Genomic DNA, 17759 nt, shown 5'->3' with positions numbered 1-17759 from the left:
GAAGTGAGATACTGCACGAGATGACTTACAGGGCTCATGTTCTGTGGCTCTGCTACGGCCAGAAGGTTCCATGGGCGCTTAAGGAATTGCTTTGCAACTCTCTCCTACAACATGACCTTGGGATTTTGTGCACCCTTCCAGCTTTGTTGTCCACCAGATAGTCGAGTATACCATGCATCTCAAAACTTCTCCACGTATAAAGTCCTCTGCAGATGTTTGATATAATTGCTGTGTTTCCTTTCACTGGATGGTTTCTTTGCAGGGCGGGGGTGAGAGGGTGGGTGTACGTACATATACTCTGTATACTGTATATTTGTTCAAACTGCTAGAAGAAGGTTTCGAAACCTCCAGACTGCATCCATCACACCTGGGAGTCACCAGAGTACTTCCAGGAAAAGCAATTTGATGATTTACCTTTTATATATCTTTCCAAAGCACTGAGTTACAAAGTAACAAAGACCCAGTGTATAGGGCATAAAGATAAATAAGCAAAGGCAAACAAGAATATCCATCACCAGAGACATTAATGGCAAGAAGGCTTTTTTAAAAATGTACAATTATTTAAAAGAAGAGGAAAGGTTGACAGCAATGGCTTTCATCATATATTTAAAAGTGCCAAAGAGCAAAGCCATTTGCCAAGCAAAGCAGAAAGCCACGGACTACCTTCACACATTTGCTGCCTGCAGGCCAGGTCACTCTGAACTCTTTTGCCCAAGCAGACAAAATATTATCATTTCCAGTCCTTGAAAGCTGGCACCCTGCTTCATTGCTTTGACATTCAGTACATCATAATATTTTTGACTACCAAGTCCACTTTTTAAACAGTACCTTTTGAAAATTCTTTTCCAAGAAAGCAATATTTCAAATCTTCCTTGCTTGGGTTTGCTCTTTCATCTCCTGCCAGTCAAAGAGACAGTTTTTAATCAAGCTAGGCTCTGTGGTTCTGGTGTCAGGCTGGTATCCGGGCATGGAAATAAAAGTATAAAATCAGACCCCAAATTGTCCAGTGTACAAAGATGTAAAGTTTAGAAGACTAAAACTCTGTAAAAATAAGCCAATAGAAACTGCCCCCCCACACACACACATATTATTTAAGAGATTGTGGGTAAAAAAAAAAAAAAATCGGAGTGGATACATGAATATTCTCTTTTACCTGGTTTTCATTCAATAAATAGTTGTATTTGGTGTTGTCAGATGCTGTGGTATATGAGAAAATTAATAAGAATAGAATGCTGGTCCCAAGAGCTGTGTTCTAATAGGGAAGATAAGAAATAAACACAAATAGATATACCTACTGTTGTAAAGCAGTTTACAGTTTTTGCATTTTCTTGTTTGACTACCACTGAAAACAAAATGGGACAGAAGGTGCAAATCTTACTAGCTCCATTTAATAGTTTAAGCAATGGACATTTCGCAAAAATAACAGGCCCAGGATCACATAGTTATTAGGTGTCTGGGCCACAACTGGACTCTGCATCCTGGAAAAGTGTTATGGGAACAGGAATGAGAACAATTGCCAGCCATTGGGAAGAAGAAAGACTTTGGGGAGTATTAGGGTACATTTGAGCTGGGTCTTGGCTTCAGACACGTAGCAGTGATGGATCGCGAAAGAGAGTGATGGAAAAGAGAACATTCCACACAGGGAAGGAGGAGGGAAGCCAGAGAAAGCTAGAGAGAGGTGAAAAAGTAAGACAAACTGTTCAGCTTGGCTGGCATGGCAGCATGGAGGGAATGCAGAGGGGGAAGGTTGTAGCTAGTCCTGGGATGAGGAGTTCAGTTCTTAGGGACCACTGGGGAGCTATTAAAAGATTTCATTTGCTTGTGTGTGGCTTTGCGAAGGCAATAACTTGGTCAGAAGAGTCCTGTAAGGAGCTCAAGCTGTCGGTCCAGAAAAACTGCAGCAAGAAAGCTTCAGTAGGAAGGTGAGTCAGGAATTGGGGGCCACACTCAGTGGTAGAATGGAGTAGAGGCCCAGAGGCCACGTGGAGACCCGTAGCCTTCCATGTAATCACATGTGTGCCCAGGTCTTTGTACAGGCCCGGGAGAAGCAGGCTGACAGCACCAATGAGCTGGTGTCAGCTAGGGCTGAGTGAAGACGGACTAGGAGAACTCAGCGTGCGACAGCTGAAGAAAGTTGTACCCAGTGACCATTTCCAAGTGCCGTACTCCTGGAGATGGTGATGGGCAGAGGGTAGTTGACCCAGAAGACCACTCCCTCCAGCCTCAGGGCTCCCACTCTTGCTGGAGGAGGGAACGATGTGTTACTAGCTCTGTGCTACTTCCCCTCTGGTCTCTCTGCTGTGTGGGTGTTCACGCACATGTGTGCATGCATTGGGCTAAGAGAGGGCTAAGTGAGCGCTGAGAAAGGGAGAGAGAGAAGAAAGCAAACATGTCTGTTCTCTCCTGCTCCAGTGGTACTATCTCTGGAGAACGTCAGAGAAACTTCCACCCAGCAGGCTGCAGGCTCCTGGAGCCAGAGCTTTAGACTGTTTCTGGACTCATTGTGACTGATGCGAAAACATTGAGTTTCCTGAGCAGGTGCCTGTCTGCCCTCTGGGGTAGTCTTAGTGCTCTGAAGATAAAATAAGTATTGAGGCACTGAGGTAAGGAGTTTGCAATAAAAAAGAAAAATGAAAGCCATAAGAGAAACGAGAATTACCAAATCAAATATGAAGAATGGTAAATGTCAAAGCACTTGATAATTTTTCTGCTAACAGAGATTGTGAAGATGGAAGTTTCCATAATTCTTCTTTTCCTTTTTTTTCCTCTTGCTATTGTCGCAAGGTCTGGGAGCCTGAGGAATTTGTCATTTCAGTGTTGCATTGCAACATGAAGCAAGGCAGAGGTATAGAAACCCCTTAAATGACAGCATGAGCACAAAGGAGCCTTTGCTACCTGCAGTAGATGTTGAATTGCCACTCTCTAGACTTTTAAATTTATATGTGAAATGCTTTCAATGCGATCATTTTATTATTCATCGAAAGTTCATGTGCGCAACATTTAATGTGCACCTGTTACGTGTAAAGTACTCCACTGGGTACTATTTATAAAATTAAACTTGGTGATTTCAGATCTGAAAATAAATCATGACCCACATACTCTGGAAGGACTGACTGTCAAAAAGCAAGCAGGATGCCCGTGAAAGTATGTTTCCCTTGAATTCCACAGAAATCTCTGTTTAGGAAAGAAAACCATGCCTATTTGTTTTCAACCACTATGTGTATCTCCTCAACTGTTAATATGAGGAGCCCAGGTTGCAGCTGTAAAGAGAATAAGGAGATGTTGACCATACGTGTCTATGACCTAACTGAAGCTTGGTGATCCCAGTGATATTTTCTTGGGTCTGTAAAAACTCCAGATATTTTTTAAAACCGTTTAAAAAATGAAGAAATAAGAATTTTTAAAAGTTGAATTGGTGGGGCACCTAGATGGCTCAGTTAAATGTCCGACTCTTGGTTTCAGCTCAGGTCATGGTTTCAGGGTATCAAGGGTGATGGGATCAAGCCCCATGTCTGCTTATCTGTCCCCCTCTGGCCACCCCCACCAAAATAAATAAATAAAATCTTTTAAAAAGTTGAATTAGTGCATAGTTTTGGTCAATTTTCCCCCTTTTGGGTACCATATATGCCTCCAATTTCCAGCTATGTGGTTACTATTTATATTCTCAACGATATTAAGTAAAAGGGTAAAAATTCTGTGGTATCCCATATTTAAGATATCTCTTAAATTAATGTCTCTTTTCTTCCTTCCCATTCTTTCTTTTCATATCATACCTACTTAAGTCTTACCAGTACTTTATTTCAGGAAATATGGTATTGTACTGTAGTCCTAGAAGGGCCTTGTAGCCAGTCTGTCTTGCCAGGTCTTAGCAATTCTTTTCTCTTGGTAAACAAGTGGTGGTGACCACGTCGGTATTAAAGATCTCCTTACTCCTCCTGGAATCTCTCTTATCACAGAACCTAAAGCCATCTGGCCCTCTCCAACCATGGTCAAATGGAAAAGCAGACCTAGTCAGATTTTAGAAGCCATGGGAATATCAGCCTAGAAAGTGTAATATATTTGGAGGAAGTCTTCAAATAAACCCTAAAGTTTCACAGTAGTGATTATTTTCTCTGGCAGTGCTACAACATAAATAGGCTGGTTACTCCATGGGGCAGCACCAAGTTGGCATTTACACTCTACTGAAAAGGTACCTGAGGAGAGATAGTCCAAGTTACTCGCTACAAATTGTACAACTTGACAGAAGCACAGTCTGGTTATTTGTGTGAAATACCCTTTCACACATTTCCCTTTTTTTATTATATAAGGAATATACACTTCTTGTGCAAAAATTAGACAATGAAGATGAGCAAGAGGAAAAACACATCATCCAAGCACCCAGCAATGACCCTATTAATGTTGACATATTTCCTTCTGATTTTCTGTATATTTTTTTCTGTATGAAATTACACTGTGACTCAACTTTTTTTTCCACTCAAAAAAATACTGGGAATGCTTTTGTGTTTTTAATATGCATCTATTCCATAGTATTCCATTTCATGATTACATCATAATTTATGTAGCCAGCCGGCCCCTTCTTTTTATACATACATGTGATACAGATGTTTCTTATATGAAATTATTATTTCTGAAAATGAACTTGGGTTTGGCAATGGTACCTATGAATGGATCTGGAGTTGTTCTTGGTAGACTCATTAAGTCCTTGGAAGCAAATCACCTTGTTCTTTACAGCAAATATCACCATTGGGCTTTACTCCCAGAAGCTCAGCATCCAGGAACAGATTTTAGATCAGGGCTCAATAAATTCAAGGCAATAAAGGAGTAAAACAAGATGGAAAACCAGAATCCTAAAATTTGTATGATTTTTTATTTAACAAAAAGTGAAAATGTTTGAGCTTAAAAAGATATGTGAGTAGATAGCTACCTGCATAGAAAAAGAAAAAAGCAAACAGAACAAACAGAACATGAGATAGTGGATGGTAGTCCACTTTGTGCTTGTCCTTCTTTTGCAACCATGGATATCTTTGGTTCTCTAACTGAGCATTGCTAAATTGAAGATAGGTTGCCGAGGGACAGTATGACAGATTATATTCCATTCAGTAGGTGCTTACAAAGGCCTATCCGTATGTCACATTCTTTTAGTCATGGAATAAACCACACTCAGTTTCAAATTCTAGTCCTGCCACTTATGATGTCCTTGAGTAAATTCCTTCACTTACCTGAGCTTTGCTTCTGTCATCTGGAGTTACTCCAGTTTGCTCATATTGCAACGAGTAGAAATTAAACAAATTGAAAGCAACTCCGGGCAGCATCTAGCCCACAGTGTTGTGCTTAGTAAGTGTTTGGTAAATTAATGAACGTTGCATCATGAACATGTTCGTTCAAGGAATGAATGCATTGAGGAGCTTACTTGGATTACAGTTGACTTTTGATGGGTTCTCCTTGCTCATTGTATTTACACTGTCTGAAATTGTTTTCTGATTTGCTGTTTATTGTCTATCTTTCCATGAGCACAAAGCATCTGCAGCAACTGAGTGGGTTACCAGTGCCTAGAACAATGCCCAGCACTTAAGATGTTGAATATTTATGGTTCCAACTCACTTGGATTCTTTCTGGTAACCCAGCCTTGTGACCTGGAGGCTGTTCAGCAGAGCCCTGCCCCCCTAATACTCCCCATTCACTGATATGTGCTTGGTTCCAGCCATTCTCCGTTACCTGAAGAATGATGGGAAGATTCATTTGGTGGTTTTCAACAACTTGCAGCTGGCTGATGGCAGGCGGCACAGGGTCCTCCTGAGACTGACCAACTTGCAGCGAGGGGCTGGCTCTGTAGAGCTCTATCTGGACTGCACCCAAGTGGATTCTGTGCACAATCTTCCCAGAGCCTTTTCCGGCTCCTCCCAGAGTCCTGATTCCATTGAATTGAGAACCTTCCAGAGGAAGGCACAGGTAGGAATTGTTCCCCAAAGTGGAAGGATGGACTGCCCAGGCTCAGGGAATGCAGAGTAATATGTCAAGGCCATGAGTGGGTCTAATTCAGGCTGTGTAATTAAAAGCACCTGTGGAACTTAAAAAACTAGAGGGTCCACCCTCAGGACAAATTGAATCAGAACCTATAGAAGTGGTGCCTAGGAACAGGTATTTTTTTTAAATACTGATTCTAATGGGAAGCTAAGTGAGAGCTTCTGCTTTAGATGATAAATGAAGACTTTCTGGATGTAATTGTGAGGTTGGAAAGAAATAGCAAAAATCTAAAAAGCAGTCTTACGGGGGGTACCTGGCTGGCTCAGTTGGTAGAACATACAACTCTTGATAATGGGGTCATGAGTTCAAGCCCCACATTGGGCATGGAGATTACTTAAAACAAACAAACAAAAACCCATAAAATCTTAGGGCAATAGGATGATCTATTTTAATCTTTCTATAATGATACTATTTACTATTTGTAATGAAAGTGATAAAAAAAAAATGATTGGAAACTGCCATCCACTTAGGAACAACATTTTTCACAGGTCTTATTAGAGCATCCCTAACAAAAAGGACCCTATTGCCAACTTAGTTCCACAAGGCTTAAAAGTTCCATCACTTCTATTATCTATTTTATGCCATGTTGATGGAATTTTTTATTATATCATGGTACCTACCGTAGAAATTGCCACATATAGTTTAAAAGAATCTTTTGTGTTGGAAAATATTTTGTTTCCTATAAAGAACTAGCATTCTTTGTCCTTTCCATTAATTATAACTAGAACTGGTCATAGTTGCTGAATTTTATCTGATGTGGAAGTCAATGCCAAAATCAGTAACTGTGTTCATCTGTTATGGCCCATAATGTTATCTTCTGTGTCTCATTGTCACTTTCCATTTCCTTTTTATTATTTTATTCTATGTGCTTTAGTTACAAGCTGCTCTGAGCCCTTTGTACAAAGAGGCTGGGTGTAAGTAATAATTTCCATTACAACACTGGCATGCTGAAAAGTTTTATATAATAGTATAAAAACTATGAATCTGATATTAGAATTTGTGCTTGGAAAATAGGAAGTATTTTCAAGCAGAAATTGCAAGAAAGCTAAAATTCCAGGATTTTGTTTTGTTTTTACAGAAAAAGAGAGAAAGATGTTTATATACTTAGTATAGATTTACAAAGGAAAAAAATAGTTAATAGATATGTAGAACTTTATTTCTGAATCCCCGAAGTAGCCCAGATAATTAGAATGACAGAAATTGTGTCACTACCATTTCAGAAATTAGTGTCTACCACCAAATAGGTCAGTTTCTAAAAGCCACGTGTCAGCCACAGCAAGGTCATAAGAAACTATACTTAGTGGAATTTTTTCAAAAGTTCTAAATCCTTAGACTATCAGAGACGGCAGTGGTCTATCTTCATAGTCATCTCATTTATTCAGTTAATTAACAAATTCTAGGCATCAGGGAAAGCATGGAGGGCAAAATAGTCATAGCCCTACCCTATTGATCTCATAGCCTGATGTCCAAAACAATATCTGCTTTACAATAGGTGCTCTGTATGTCTTAACTTAGCTAAATTAGGAAGTAGAATTCATCTGAAAATCCTTAGCATCCTCATTTTTAAAATAAGGATGATGGCATTACATTGGCAATTAACATAAACTTTTTGTCATGAATATATAATAATGGGTACAATTAAAAGTTAAAAATAAAGGGGTGAGGAAATTGACCTTGTGACTAAAAATGAATGATTGATATCAACCAATAATGTAAAAAATCCGATTCCAACTACCTAATAATCATAGAATATACTGTTTATTCATTCTCCTATCCCAGACAATCAGGGACTTTGCTAAAAACCTGGAGCTAAGACATCATAAAAACAATAGTGTTTAAAATTGAGATCATTATCTTATTCATTACCATCCAAACACTGTAAATAAATTCCAGACAATTTTTAATAAGCTCCTGCCACAAAATGACTTGTTTACCATGAAACCAAAAGCCTTTCCTCAGATCCACCTTGATGAACCCTCAGGCCAAGTTGGATGCCAACATTTTCCTAGGCTATTGGCTGCTTCCATATTTGCTCCAGTCAAAAGGATAGGACTGGCAGGTTTTAGGGAAAACCAAACCCACAAAATTATGTAAGATGTCAGAATCCAAGCCTACAGGGCTACTTAGTATATTATAAAAACTGTGTGAGTATGCAAGCACATTGGCTTTTGAGCAGTGTCAGCAATGTGTGGTATGAATGTGATTTCTTCCAGGACTTCTTGGAAGAGCTGAAGCTGGTGGTGAGAGGCTCACTGTTCCAGGTGGCCAGCCTGCAAGACTGCTTCCTGCAGCAGAGTGAGCCACTGGCCACCACAAGCACAGGTGTGGGCTCTTGGGCAGTTTGCACACCTTCATCAATACAGTTAAACCCTCAGCCCCCAAGAGCACTGGGTCTCCTCACTGAAAGGTGGACTTCAGCAGAGCACCCCTATAGGATGTGTCTACAGAAATCAGGCTCTAGTGCCAAAGTTCAGGCCAAGAAATATTTCCATTGTACTTGTGTTTGTATAACTCATGAATTTGGGCTAATAGCCAGTGCATCATTATCATTTTTTAGGTGTATTAGATGAATTACCCCAAGTTAAATTCCTGTACCCTAGGGACTTGTCACGATGGTTCTCTGGGAAATCGTTTTTGAGTCATTGTAGGAATGTCAGTCAGTGGCTGAATGCTCCTTGCCTTTTGCTATTGCTACAGGAGATTTTAATCGGCAGTTCTTGGGGCAAATGACACAACTAAACCAGCTACTGGGAGAGGTGAAGGATCTTCTGAGACAGCAGGTAATGATGAGGACGCAGCATCGGAAAACCCTAGTCCCATCAGAGAAGCTTATTGTACGAGCTAGTGGAGCTGCAGAGGCCGTGGAGGCAGGGAGGCGGACCTGGAGACAGACCTCAGGTGGCCCCATGTGCCCACTACCCTGGAGGTCTGTTAAAAGGGCTCTGGAAATGGGGGGCAGGTGTGTGATGAACGCACCATAGTCCCAAGCAGAGAGGGAGCCATCAAGAGCTACATGAGCACTCCCTTAAGCAGTGTTTACTGGATTGCTTCACGTGAATTTTTTCCCTCCTGGATTATATATCAGATCCTCCTTTTCCATCCTGTTTTTCCCTTCCCATTTCTAAAGGTCAAGGAAACATCATTTTTGCGAAACACTATAGCTGAGTGCCAGGCTTGTGGTAAGCGCTGCTCAAATAACTGCTTCGTTCTGAGTTGGATGGGCAGATGAGGAGGGATGAGGGGCCTGGGGTCGGCTACATTGACTGTGGTTTCTGGATGTTTGGCACAGAGTTGGAGGGAAGGGAAGCTCGTTGGGAACCCAAATTTCATTTTGTATCAGCTGTGTTTTTCTGGTTGTTAGTAGGTCTGTGGATTATTGTTTTTGTCTAGGTCCTCTCAGCTTTCAGTCTCCTACCCCAAACACACTGGTGCCTCCAGCGCCCCCAGCACCCGCGACATCCCCGACACCCCCAGTGCGCCGCTGTGATTCCAACTCATGTTTCCGCGGCGTCCGGTGTACGGACACCAGAGATGGCTTTCAGTGTGGGCCCTGCCCTGAGGGCTACACAGGAAATGGGATCACCTGTTCTGACATTGATGAGGTAAAACTTCAACTTGGTGGGGTGAGGGCTCCCTAAGTATCTTGGATACCCTACAGCTTAGGGAAAAGGAAGCTAGGTGGATGACTAAAGGATGACTTGGGGTGTCCAAATGACATAAAAACTACTCCCTCATGGATCCTTAGAGACCACAAGCCACTGTGAGCAGGGGGACGAAGGAGGCCTGACACACTGTTGTAGCTGCGTCCGTAATGTCTCCTGTCTCCAGCTGCTCTGCAGGGCCCATGCTGCTACAATGCCGACATTTGTACTACAACATTGATTACTTCTCATATGCAGTCAGCAATACAGCTTTGATTTTTCTACACTTCATCATATGTGGGAGGGGGATGATCTGCATAGGGGTATATTTTAGGGCTTGCAACCAATTTCTTCAGCCTTCCTAAATTGCAAGTGCAGAGGGGAATCTCAAACCAACAAGACCTGTTGAGGAGGTCCCATAAACCAAACCGTGAGTAACCCAAAATGCTGGAGGATGGAGCCAGAAAGACACAGCAAATGCAGGCTGTTTGGCCAGCTTGCAAAGCCTCTGAAGGAGACTGATTCAAGGGAGGGATTAGCCAGTCATTAATCCAGTCCCAAAGCAATTTTCACAGTACATAGCAAGGCTGCCATTAGAATATGCCATTCCCTTCCCATGGGGTCAGAGATGTGCTAGAGGGAGAAAGGAGGTGGCAAGGTGCATACTAGGAGTTTAGGTGTGCATGCATACACACACACACACACACACACAGCTCCTGCAAGCTCATGGTAGCACCCAACTAACTACTTCCTCAGGTGGTAAGCAATTGAGATGGTCTATAGTAATCCCTCAGTTGGAGAACCATCGTGCGTGTTTCACAGAACTGCATCTGGTTTTGATCTGTGAGCTGGAATTTCCCTCCTTTTGAAAGGGCAGGAAGTGGTCATGTTTTTTACATTAGTTCAGGTGGTTTAAAAAAAAAAAGTTAGAAGCAGTCTCCTAGGTTCTAAGAGTTTTGGAAAATCCGTGGAGTTGATAGGGCATGAAGGCAGATGCAGACCACAATAGACCGCAGCTTACTGAAAACACAAGTGCCCTGGCTTTGTCTCCTCTGGATCTCTTCTTTGAGAAGTTGCTTTGGTAATACGCTTGGATTCATCTATCAGTCAGCTGACAGGTGGCCCGGGAGCACTGTCCTTTCATGGTGATTTTTAAATTACAAGGTGTAATATCAGGGAATTTACATTGGGAGGTAGACTGATGATCCTTAAGGACCTTTTCACTTGGTTGTGCCGTTATTCTGTAATAGAGCAAAGCCCACTACAAGGCAATGCCATACTGTGTGTGTCTGGGATTCTGTGGGCAACTGTGAAATTAGAGGCTTTGATTTCCTTTTACCCATTTCACTAGTACGGGGAATATAAAAAATAGTGAAAGGGATTATAGGGGAAAGGAGAGAAAATGAGTGGGAAATATCAGAGAGGGAAACAAACCATGAGAGACTCCTAACTCTGGGAAACAAACAGGGGGTAGTGGAAGGGGAGGCGGGTGGGGAGATGGGGCGGCTGGGTGACGGGCACTAAGGGGGGCACTTGATGGGATGAGCACTGGGTGTTATACTATGTGTTGGCAAATCGAACTCCAATAAAAAAATATACAAAAAAATACTTCCTTTTACCATTTTGGTCTTCAAAAAATGAATAGTTAAGTAGATAAGTATATATAAATAGATGAATGAAAGTTTATTTTCCCTGTGTGGCTAAAGACTTCAGGTTTTTTTTTTTTTTTTTCCTTTCCAGTGCAAATATCACCCCTGCTACCCAGGTGTGCGCTGTGTGAACTTGGCTCCTGGCTTCAGATGTGAGGCCTGCCCAGTGGGCTTCACTGGGCCCGTGGTGCAGGGTATCGGGATCAGTTTTGCCAAGTCAAACAAGCAGGTGGGCTGAAGTTATGGTCTTTCTATTCATTTTTTATCTTAATTACCAACAGAAAAATCTTGGTTTGTTCCCACTTCCTTCATTATAACCTCCTTGAACAGCCAATGTCGTGTGGAATGTCTTGGTGAATAATAGTGGGCAAAAAAGGAAGTTTTCCGACTCATTTCTGAGCATATTTGTTCATAACGTCTAGTAGGGAGGAAGCTGTTAAATCAGGATAATAGAGTATCAGTAGGAAAACAATCAGTGGGATAATACTAAATGTGTGGCATGATTTCAGGCCTATTCTGTTAGCCATTCAACGTTTTGTCCTGCAGAATAACTTGAGAATACGGAAAACAAATAAAAGCTTTGAAAAATTAGGTCACTTTTATAGAGTCATTGTTGCTGATAAGAAGCTGTTTCAGAGATGAGAGGATTTCAGTAGTAGAAATAATCCCCTGAGGAAAACCCCTTCTTCTTATATAAGCTATAAATTGTCATAAAGCACTTGAGCACTTTGTGACAGTCTCCATTTATTTCCAAATGTTCTACTATATCCTGGCCATTATTTAACTGACTGACTGTGAAATTCTTTTTGATGTTTTTAGCCCTTAAAAATGGTTAGTCTATAAATATCTTTTACTACCTTAAGGAAATTATCAGGTTTGAAGAAGGGCAGGGGTTCATTATTTTCTAGCTGCATATCAAAAGATTCTAGAGGGCATCTTTTTTTTTTTTAAGACGAGAAAAAGGAGGCAAGCTGGACATATAGGAGTGACAAGAAACCATGAGAGTAATGACCCAAAGTTTTGCTTCCTCTCCTCTGAAGACAATATCTCCAAGACTAAACCAAGGAAAATAGACAAAATGAAATAGTGGATGCTTTATGTGAGCTAGTAAGAGTTCCAGTAATATGGTAGACTGAACTGAAGTAGAAGGAGCCACCTTGCTACAGCTTAACAAATTCATACTCATGGGAGCTGGGAGTTGGTCCTAGGAGTGGGGATCTGAGGTTTGAGCACCTATGTGGACCTTTAGGAAGACCTAATACCCCTTCATAAAGACACAGCCTCCAAGAGCTACCCTACCCATTACAAGATGGTGAGAAAACCACTAGCTCCCAAAAGCAACAAGGAAGCTTGATGTCATCTCTGGGAACGGTTGACAAAAAAGAAAATTGGCCACCGCAAATCAAAGTTCCAAGTTTATAGTGCATACTGCTATGAGCTTCAAATCTATGTTACACATATAATGTGGGACTACAAGCCAGAAAATTAACATAAAAATCAGCTCTGGAGCAGTAAAATCCCCAGGAGCTTGGCTAATGTCAAGACCATACCACTGGTAAAGAGACTCTGAAACTCAGGTGCCAGTAGAACATGGGAAAACGGGGCCACTAAACATATGTTCATAAATAAAAGTGGGGATTTACCTGAAGAAGCTACCATGAGGAAATATGATCAATGTAAAACAATTCAAATGGATAAAGAGAAAAAGGAAGGAAAATATACCATAATTTAAAAATAGCGTAGTGTGGGAAATAAAAGAAACTTTGAAAAATTGTCAAGTTAAATTTATTCAATGAAAAATGTAATCATTGACATTAAAAACTCAATAGATGGGGGGGGCATCTCAGTGGCTCAGTGGGATCAGTGTCTGACTTTTGATCTCAACTCAGATCTTGATCTCAAGGTCATTAGTTCAAGTTCGGTGTTGGGCTCCAAGCTGCGCATGGAGCCTATTTAAGAGAAGCAAGCAAACAAACAAGAACCCCACAAAACTTAATAGATGGACAAGACAGCTATCAGAGAATGTATAGAAGGGAAGGTGGATTTAAGGAAACCATGCAGAATGCAGCACAGAGGGGAGCCAGGTGGCTCAGTTGGTTAAGCATCTTCCTTTGGCTCAAGTCATGATCACAGGGTCCTGGGATTGAGCCTCACTTCAGGCTCCTTGCTCAATGGGGAGCCTGCTTCTCTGTCTCCCTCTGCCCCCCTCCCCACTTGTGCTCTCTCTCTGTCTCAAATGGATAAAATCTTTTTAAAAAAAGAATGTAGCACAGAGAAATAGAGATGGATAATAGGAACAAGAAGTTAAGAGGCAAAAGAAGAGATTAATGAGAAAGTCTAATATTTGTCTAATTGTAGTTCCAAAAAAAGAGTTGAAAGAATAGGAGCAGAGCGAAGCTGAGAATCCTCCAGAATTGAAGAAAGCTAGGAATCCTCAGGTAGAAGTACATGGAGTACCGAACAGGATAGAGAAGAACCTTCCCGAGTAGAAAGGCTGTAGAACAGAGTAACCATACAAGCTGTGTTTCTGAACAACTTGAAATACCAAGTCAGCAACTATCACTTGAAATTAGGTTAAGTACAGACTGATACAAACACAGGGAGGCGGCTAGAGTGATGCTCCTATTATCATTTTATCTGAAATCCCATACCTTCACACAAAGGCATCAAAGCAAAGCAAAATTTATTTGCATTTCTGCTTAAACAGAGTATCTCTTTAAACTTTTCTGCACTAGGTCTGCACTGACATTGATGAGTGTCGCAATGGAGCATGTGTTCTCAATTCTATCTGTATTAACACCTTGGTAAGTATTTTTCATGGATGATATCAAAGCAGACCAGTTATTAAAACAAATGTATGTTTATAAGTCGTAACCCCCAAAACACACATAGAACAGATGGGCACAATATATTTGGTTGGCAAATGAAGATAAAAGTTTACATTGAAAAATGGTTTTTCATGTAAGAGTAATTTAATAAGTAATATTTATATAAGAAAAACTTTATAAGTGCCAGACTTTAATCAGAGTTGCCATGTTGGCTTTCAGAAAAATATTTGTTGAATAAAACATTGTTCTTATATTTTAAAAATGTGAAGGGCTTCTGAGTTTATATAGTTGAGAATATGCATTTTATTGGTGATGACACAATCCCCAAATAGTGTTCATTATTTTTATAAATCTTTTCAAAAGTCATTTGTATTAAAATGCTTAGCCCTTGGGGTGTCTAAAATGTATATATTTTAGGTATGGTTTAATTTCGAAAGTTCTTGTCCACTGATTCCAAGATAGAGATGTGACTCAGAAAACCATCAACATGATGGAAAGACGGCTTCCAGCTTCACATCCCTTGGAAAGATAATCCATCTCTAGGTTCCTAGTTTCCTTGTATGTAAAAACATTTTATAGATAACAAGTCATTTATTTTAATCCTCCCAATAAGTTTGTCACTGGGCACTATTAATTGCCATTTTACAGTTGAAGACATTGAGCTATGGAAAAGGCCATTGGGCCAAGGCCAAGTCATGGTCTCCTAAGGCTTCTGGTCTGGCTACAGAGCCTATGTTCCTATCTACACACTCTGCTGCCTGATGGGGAGCTGATGGGGATTGTTATTTCTTTGCTTTTCACCAGGGCTAGCTCACCTAGTCTGCAGATACAGATTTGGGAGATGCTGGTAAAGGGAATACCTAAAGCCACCCTGGGGGAAGGAAACTAGACCTTGAAACGACCTAGAAAGTAGATCTCCAGGGAACCTCAGAAATGGGCAGAGAAAAAAAAGAGCAGGAGTAAAGAAAAGAAGAGAGCCAGCCAAATGGAGCAGTCCAGTAAGGCTGATAGATCAAGGAAATTAAAAAAAAAAAAAAAATCACTGAAGAGCATCCTTTAGATTTGGCAAGTAGGGGATTGTGAGACTAGAATCATTGAACTGTATACTCTACATGGGTGTCTTTCATGAAATGTAAATTTTAACTCGGTAAAGCTGTTTGAAAAAAAAAAGTCATGGCTGGCCCTGGAAGTGCTGTTGCCGTGGAGCTGACGGCTCATTTGCCAGGTTGCTTCCATAGCAGCCGTCTCATCAAGAATTCTCGGGGCAAGGCCACTGACACTTCCCTGTACACCTGTTCTCTGTCACTCAATTGTTAAAAAGCCAATGGAACGGTTAAAAAAACATTTTTTTCACCCTAACCTGCTTCTCCATCAAACCATCTCCCTTATCCCCAGAATAAATTCTCACTCCACCTCCCAGGGCTTCACTGACACCACCAGCCCTTTCCCTTGTGTCATCCACAGTGCAGCTGGCAGATCACAGTGACGGGGGTTCACTCTGGCCTTCTTCTGCCTTCGGTGCTCTTCCCTCATGCCAGCGTGGCTCCAGGCTGCTGGTGTCTCCCTGGGTATTCCCGTAATCTTATAAGATATGTATGGGCGCGGAGAGGCAGGCACGAGTGTCACTCAATCTTGGCATCGTTGGGGCGCCTGGGTGGCCCAGTCAGTTAAGTGTCTGCCTTCGGCTCAGGTCATGATCCCGGAGTGCTGGGATCAAGCCCCACATGTGCTCTCTCTCTGATAAATAAGTAAAATCTTAAAAAAAAAAAAAAAAAAAAAACAACCCTAGGCATCATTGAGTACATATAAAAACACACCTGATTGCAATAGCTTTGCTCACAGTCCTGAGCCCCTGGCCCATCCTCTGATCTTGGCTCCTTGTAGGGATCTTACCGCTGTGGGCCTTGCAAGCCAGGGTACACCGGCGATCAGACAAGGGGATGCAGAACTGAGAGAAGCTGCAGAAATCCCGAGCTGAATCCTTGCAGCGTGAATGCACAGTGCATCGAAGAGAGGCAGGGGGATGTGACCTGTGTGGTGAGTTGTTTGTCACTTGCTCGACCCTCTTCCATTTTAAATGCCACCCCTCCTCGGGTACTCCTTGCTTCCCAGTAATAAGTACTCACAAGTGGAAACTTTCCCCCTGAGAGAGCACAGAATGTAATAGCAGCAGGGTGAGTGGAGTTCCTGGAGAGCACTCCGAAGCCCAGTTAACCTCTGCTCCCCCTCTAGGCCTCGGGTGGTCAGCAGTGGGGCCCCCGCACCCAGCCCCCTCTGTGAAGGGCCAAGAAGGAGGCTCCTCCCCTCCCTTGCATCCACGCCCTGTTTGTGCAGCTGGCTGGCATCCTGCCGTCCTCTGTGGCTGTGCTCAGTGGGGCCTGGCATCCCAGGAAGCAGGTGGCAGCGAAGTGCAAGCAGCTGTAAACTCTCAGGGAGGCCCTGTGTCCGCCAGTGAGCAGGAGGGGGCATGGCACGATTCTGTGCCCATCCCCACCGGGCTCAGGGAGAGCTGCAGGGATGGCCACCTTCTCCGCCTGGGCATTCCCAACCCTGGAGCCGATCGGGGGGAGGTAGCCGGCAAGAGAGCAGGTTCCCAGGCGGCCATGGCTACGGTGCCAGGCGGGTGGTGGGGCCTGGGTGAAGGAGACCCTGCCACCCCCTCCCAAGTCCCAGGCTCCAGAGTCTTCAGGGCTTCTGGGCGCTGAGAAGTCAGCCGTTGAGCTGCTGTCCCCTCCTTCCCTCCCAGCAGGCCAGGCCCTTGGCAGGTGGCCCTGCAGATGGTGGGATTTGTGGGTTCGCGGGGATCACCTCTGAGTGGCAGGACAGACTTTCCTCTCCTCCTGATACCCCAAACTTAGACTTCTCTCTAACGTCATGCTCGCAAAATTTTCTACGGTGAGCCTATCGCTTTTCAAATAGGAGAAACAAGAAGAATGAGAACTAAGTTTGAGAAAGAAATGTAATAACATCCGTCCTCTCTGGCGGCACAGATAGTCCATAACGAGGTCCTGACAAAGGAGCAAGTTGGGTCAGAGGGGAAACCCCCCCAATGTTCCTAATTCCCGTTGCTGGAAATGTTTATTACCACCGAGAGGCGAGGGTAGATCTATGTTTAAATCCTAATTTTCTGTGAACAAATTAATGACTTCCCTGGGATAGTGGGTGATGGGGCTCTTAATATGTTTTTGAATTTGTAATAAGGCACAACGACAGATGGTAAAGGATTAATATACTTGGTGTGACTACTAAAATAATTTAATCTGCCAGCAAATGGCTCATTAAAAATGTATTTGTTCCTAGAGGAAATTTTTTCTTCATTAAATTGAGTCAAGGACTGTACCCCATGGCTGAGCTTTCCAGGCCTTCTGAAGGCCCGCTGAAGCAATTGAGCGGAAATAGAGGCACTTAAGGGGAGGGGTGTCGTTGGCCTCCTGCCTTCTAAATCTCTGGTTACAGAAGGAGAGCCTGGACGATTGAGAACAGGCAGGCTGCCACTTAGGAAGTCATTGGTCTTCAATCACCTTATTTTGATTAGCAAGGCCAGGAAATTTAACATTGGTTCATGGAAAGTTTCTTTCCCTTGGCCCTGCTTCTGTTCCTCAGATGCTCTGCCCCCT

The 17759-nt window shown here is 42.5% G+C and overlaps 1 protein-coding gene across 1 annotated transcript in view; it reads left to right on the top strand.

Moving 5' to 3' along the window:
• The window catches only part of THBS4 (thrombospondin 4), a 41996-nt gene that overhangs the window by 10391 nt on the left and 13846 nt on the right, over nt 1-17759 (top strand). Inside the window, exons 3-10 of the mRNA XM_025437689.3 lie at nt 5702-5949; nt 8238-8346; nt 8722-8804; nt 9152-9203; nt 9415-9626; nt 11406-11543; nt 14050-14118; nt 16027-16179. Coding sequence (XP_025293474.3) covers nt 5702-5949; nt 8238-8346; nt 8722-8804; nt 9152-9203; nt 9415-9626; nt 11406-11543; nt 14050-14118; nt 16027-16179 — 1064 coding nt within the window. The remainder of the gene's footprint in view (nt 1-5701; nt 5950-8237; nt 8347-8721; nt 8805-9151; nt 9204-9414; nt 9627-11405; nt 11544-14049; nt 14119-16026; nt 16180-17759) is intronic.

The sequence above is a fragment of the Canis lupus genome, chromosome 3 (genome assembly GCF_003254725.2).
Source record: "Canis lupus dingo isolate Sandy chromosome 3, ASM325472v2, whole genome shotgun sequence".
Classification (NCBI taxonomy): domain Eukaryota; kingdom Metazoa; phylum Chordata; class Mammalia; order Carnivora; family Canidae; genus Canis; species Canis lupus.
The sequence above is the reverse complement of the archived record's forward strand: the minus strand, read 5'-3'. Positions and strand labels throughout refer to the sequence as shown.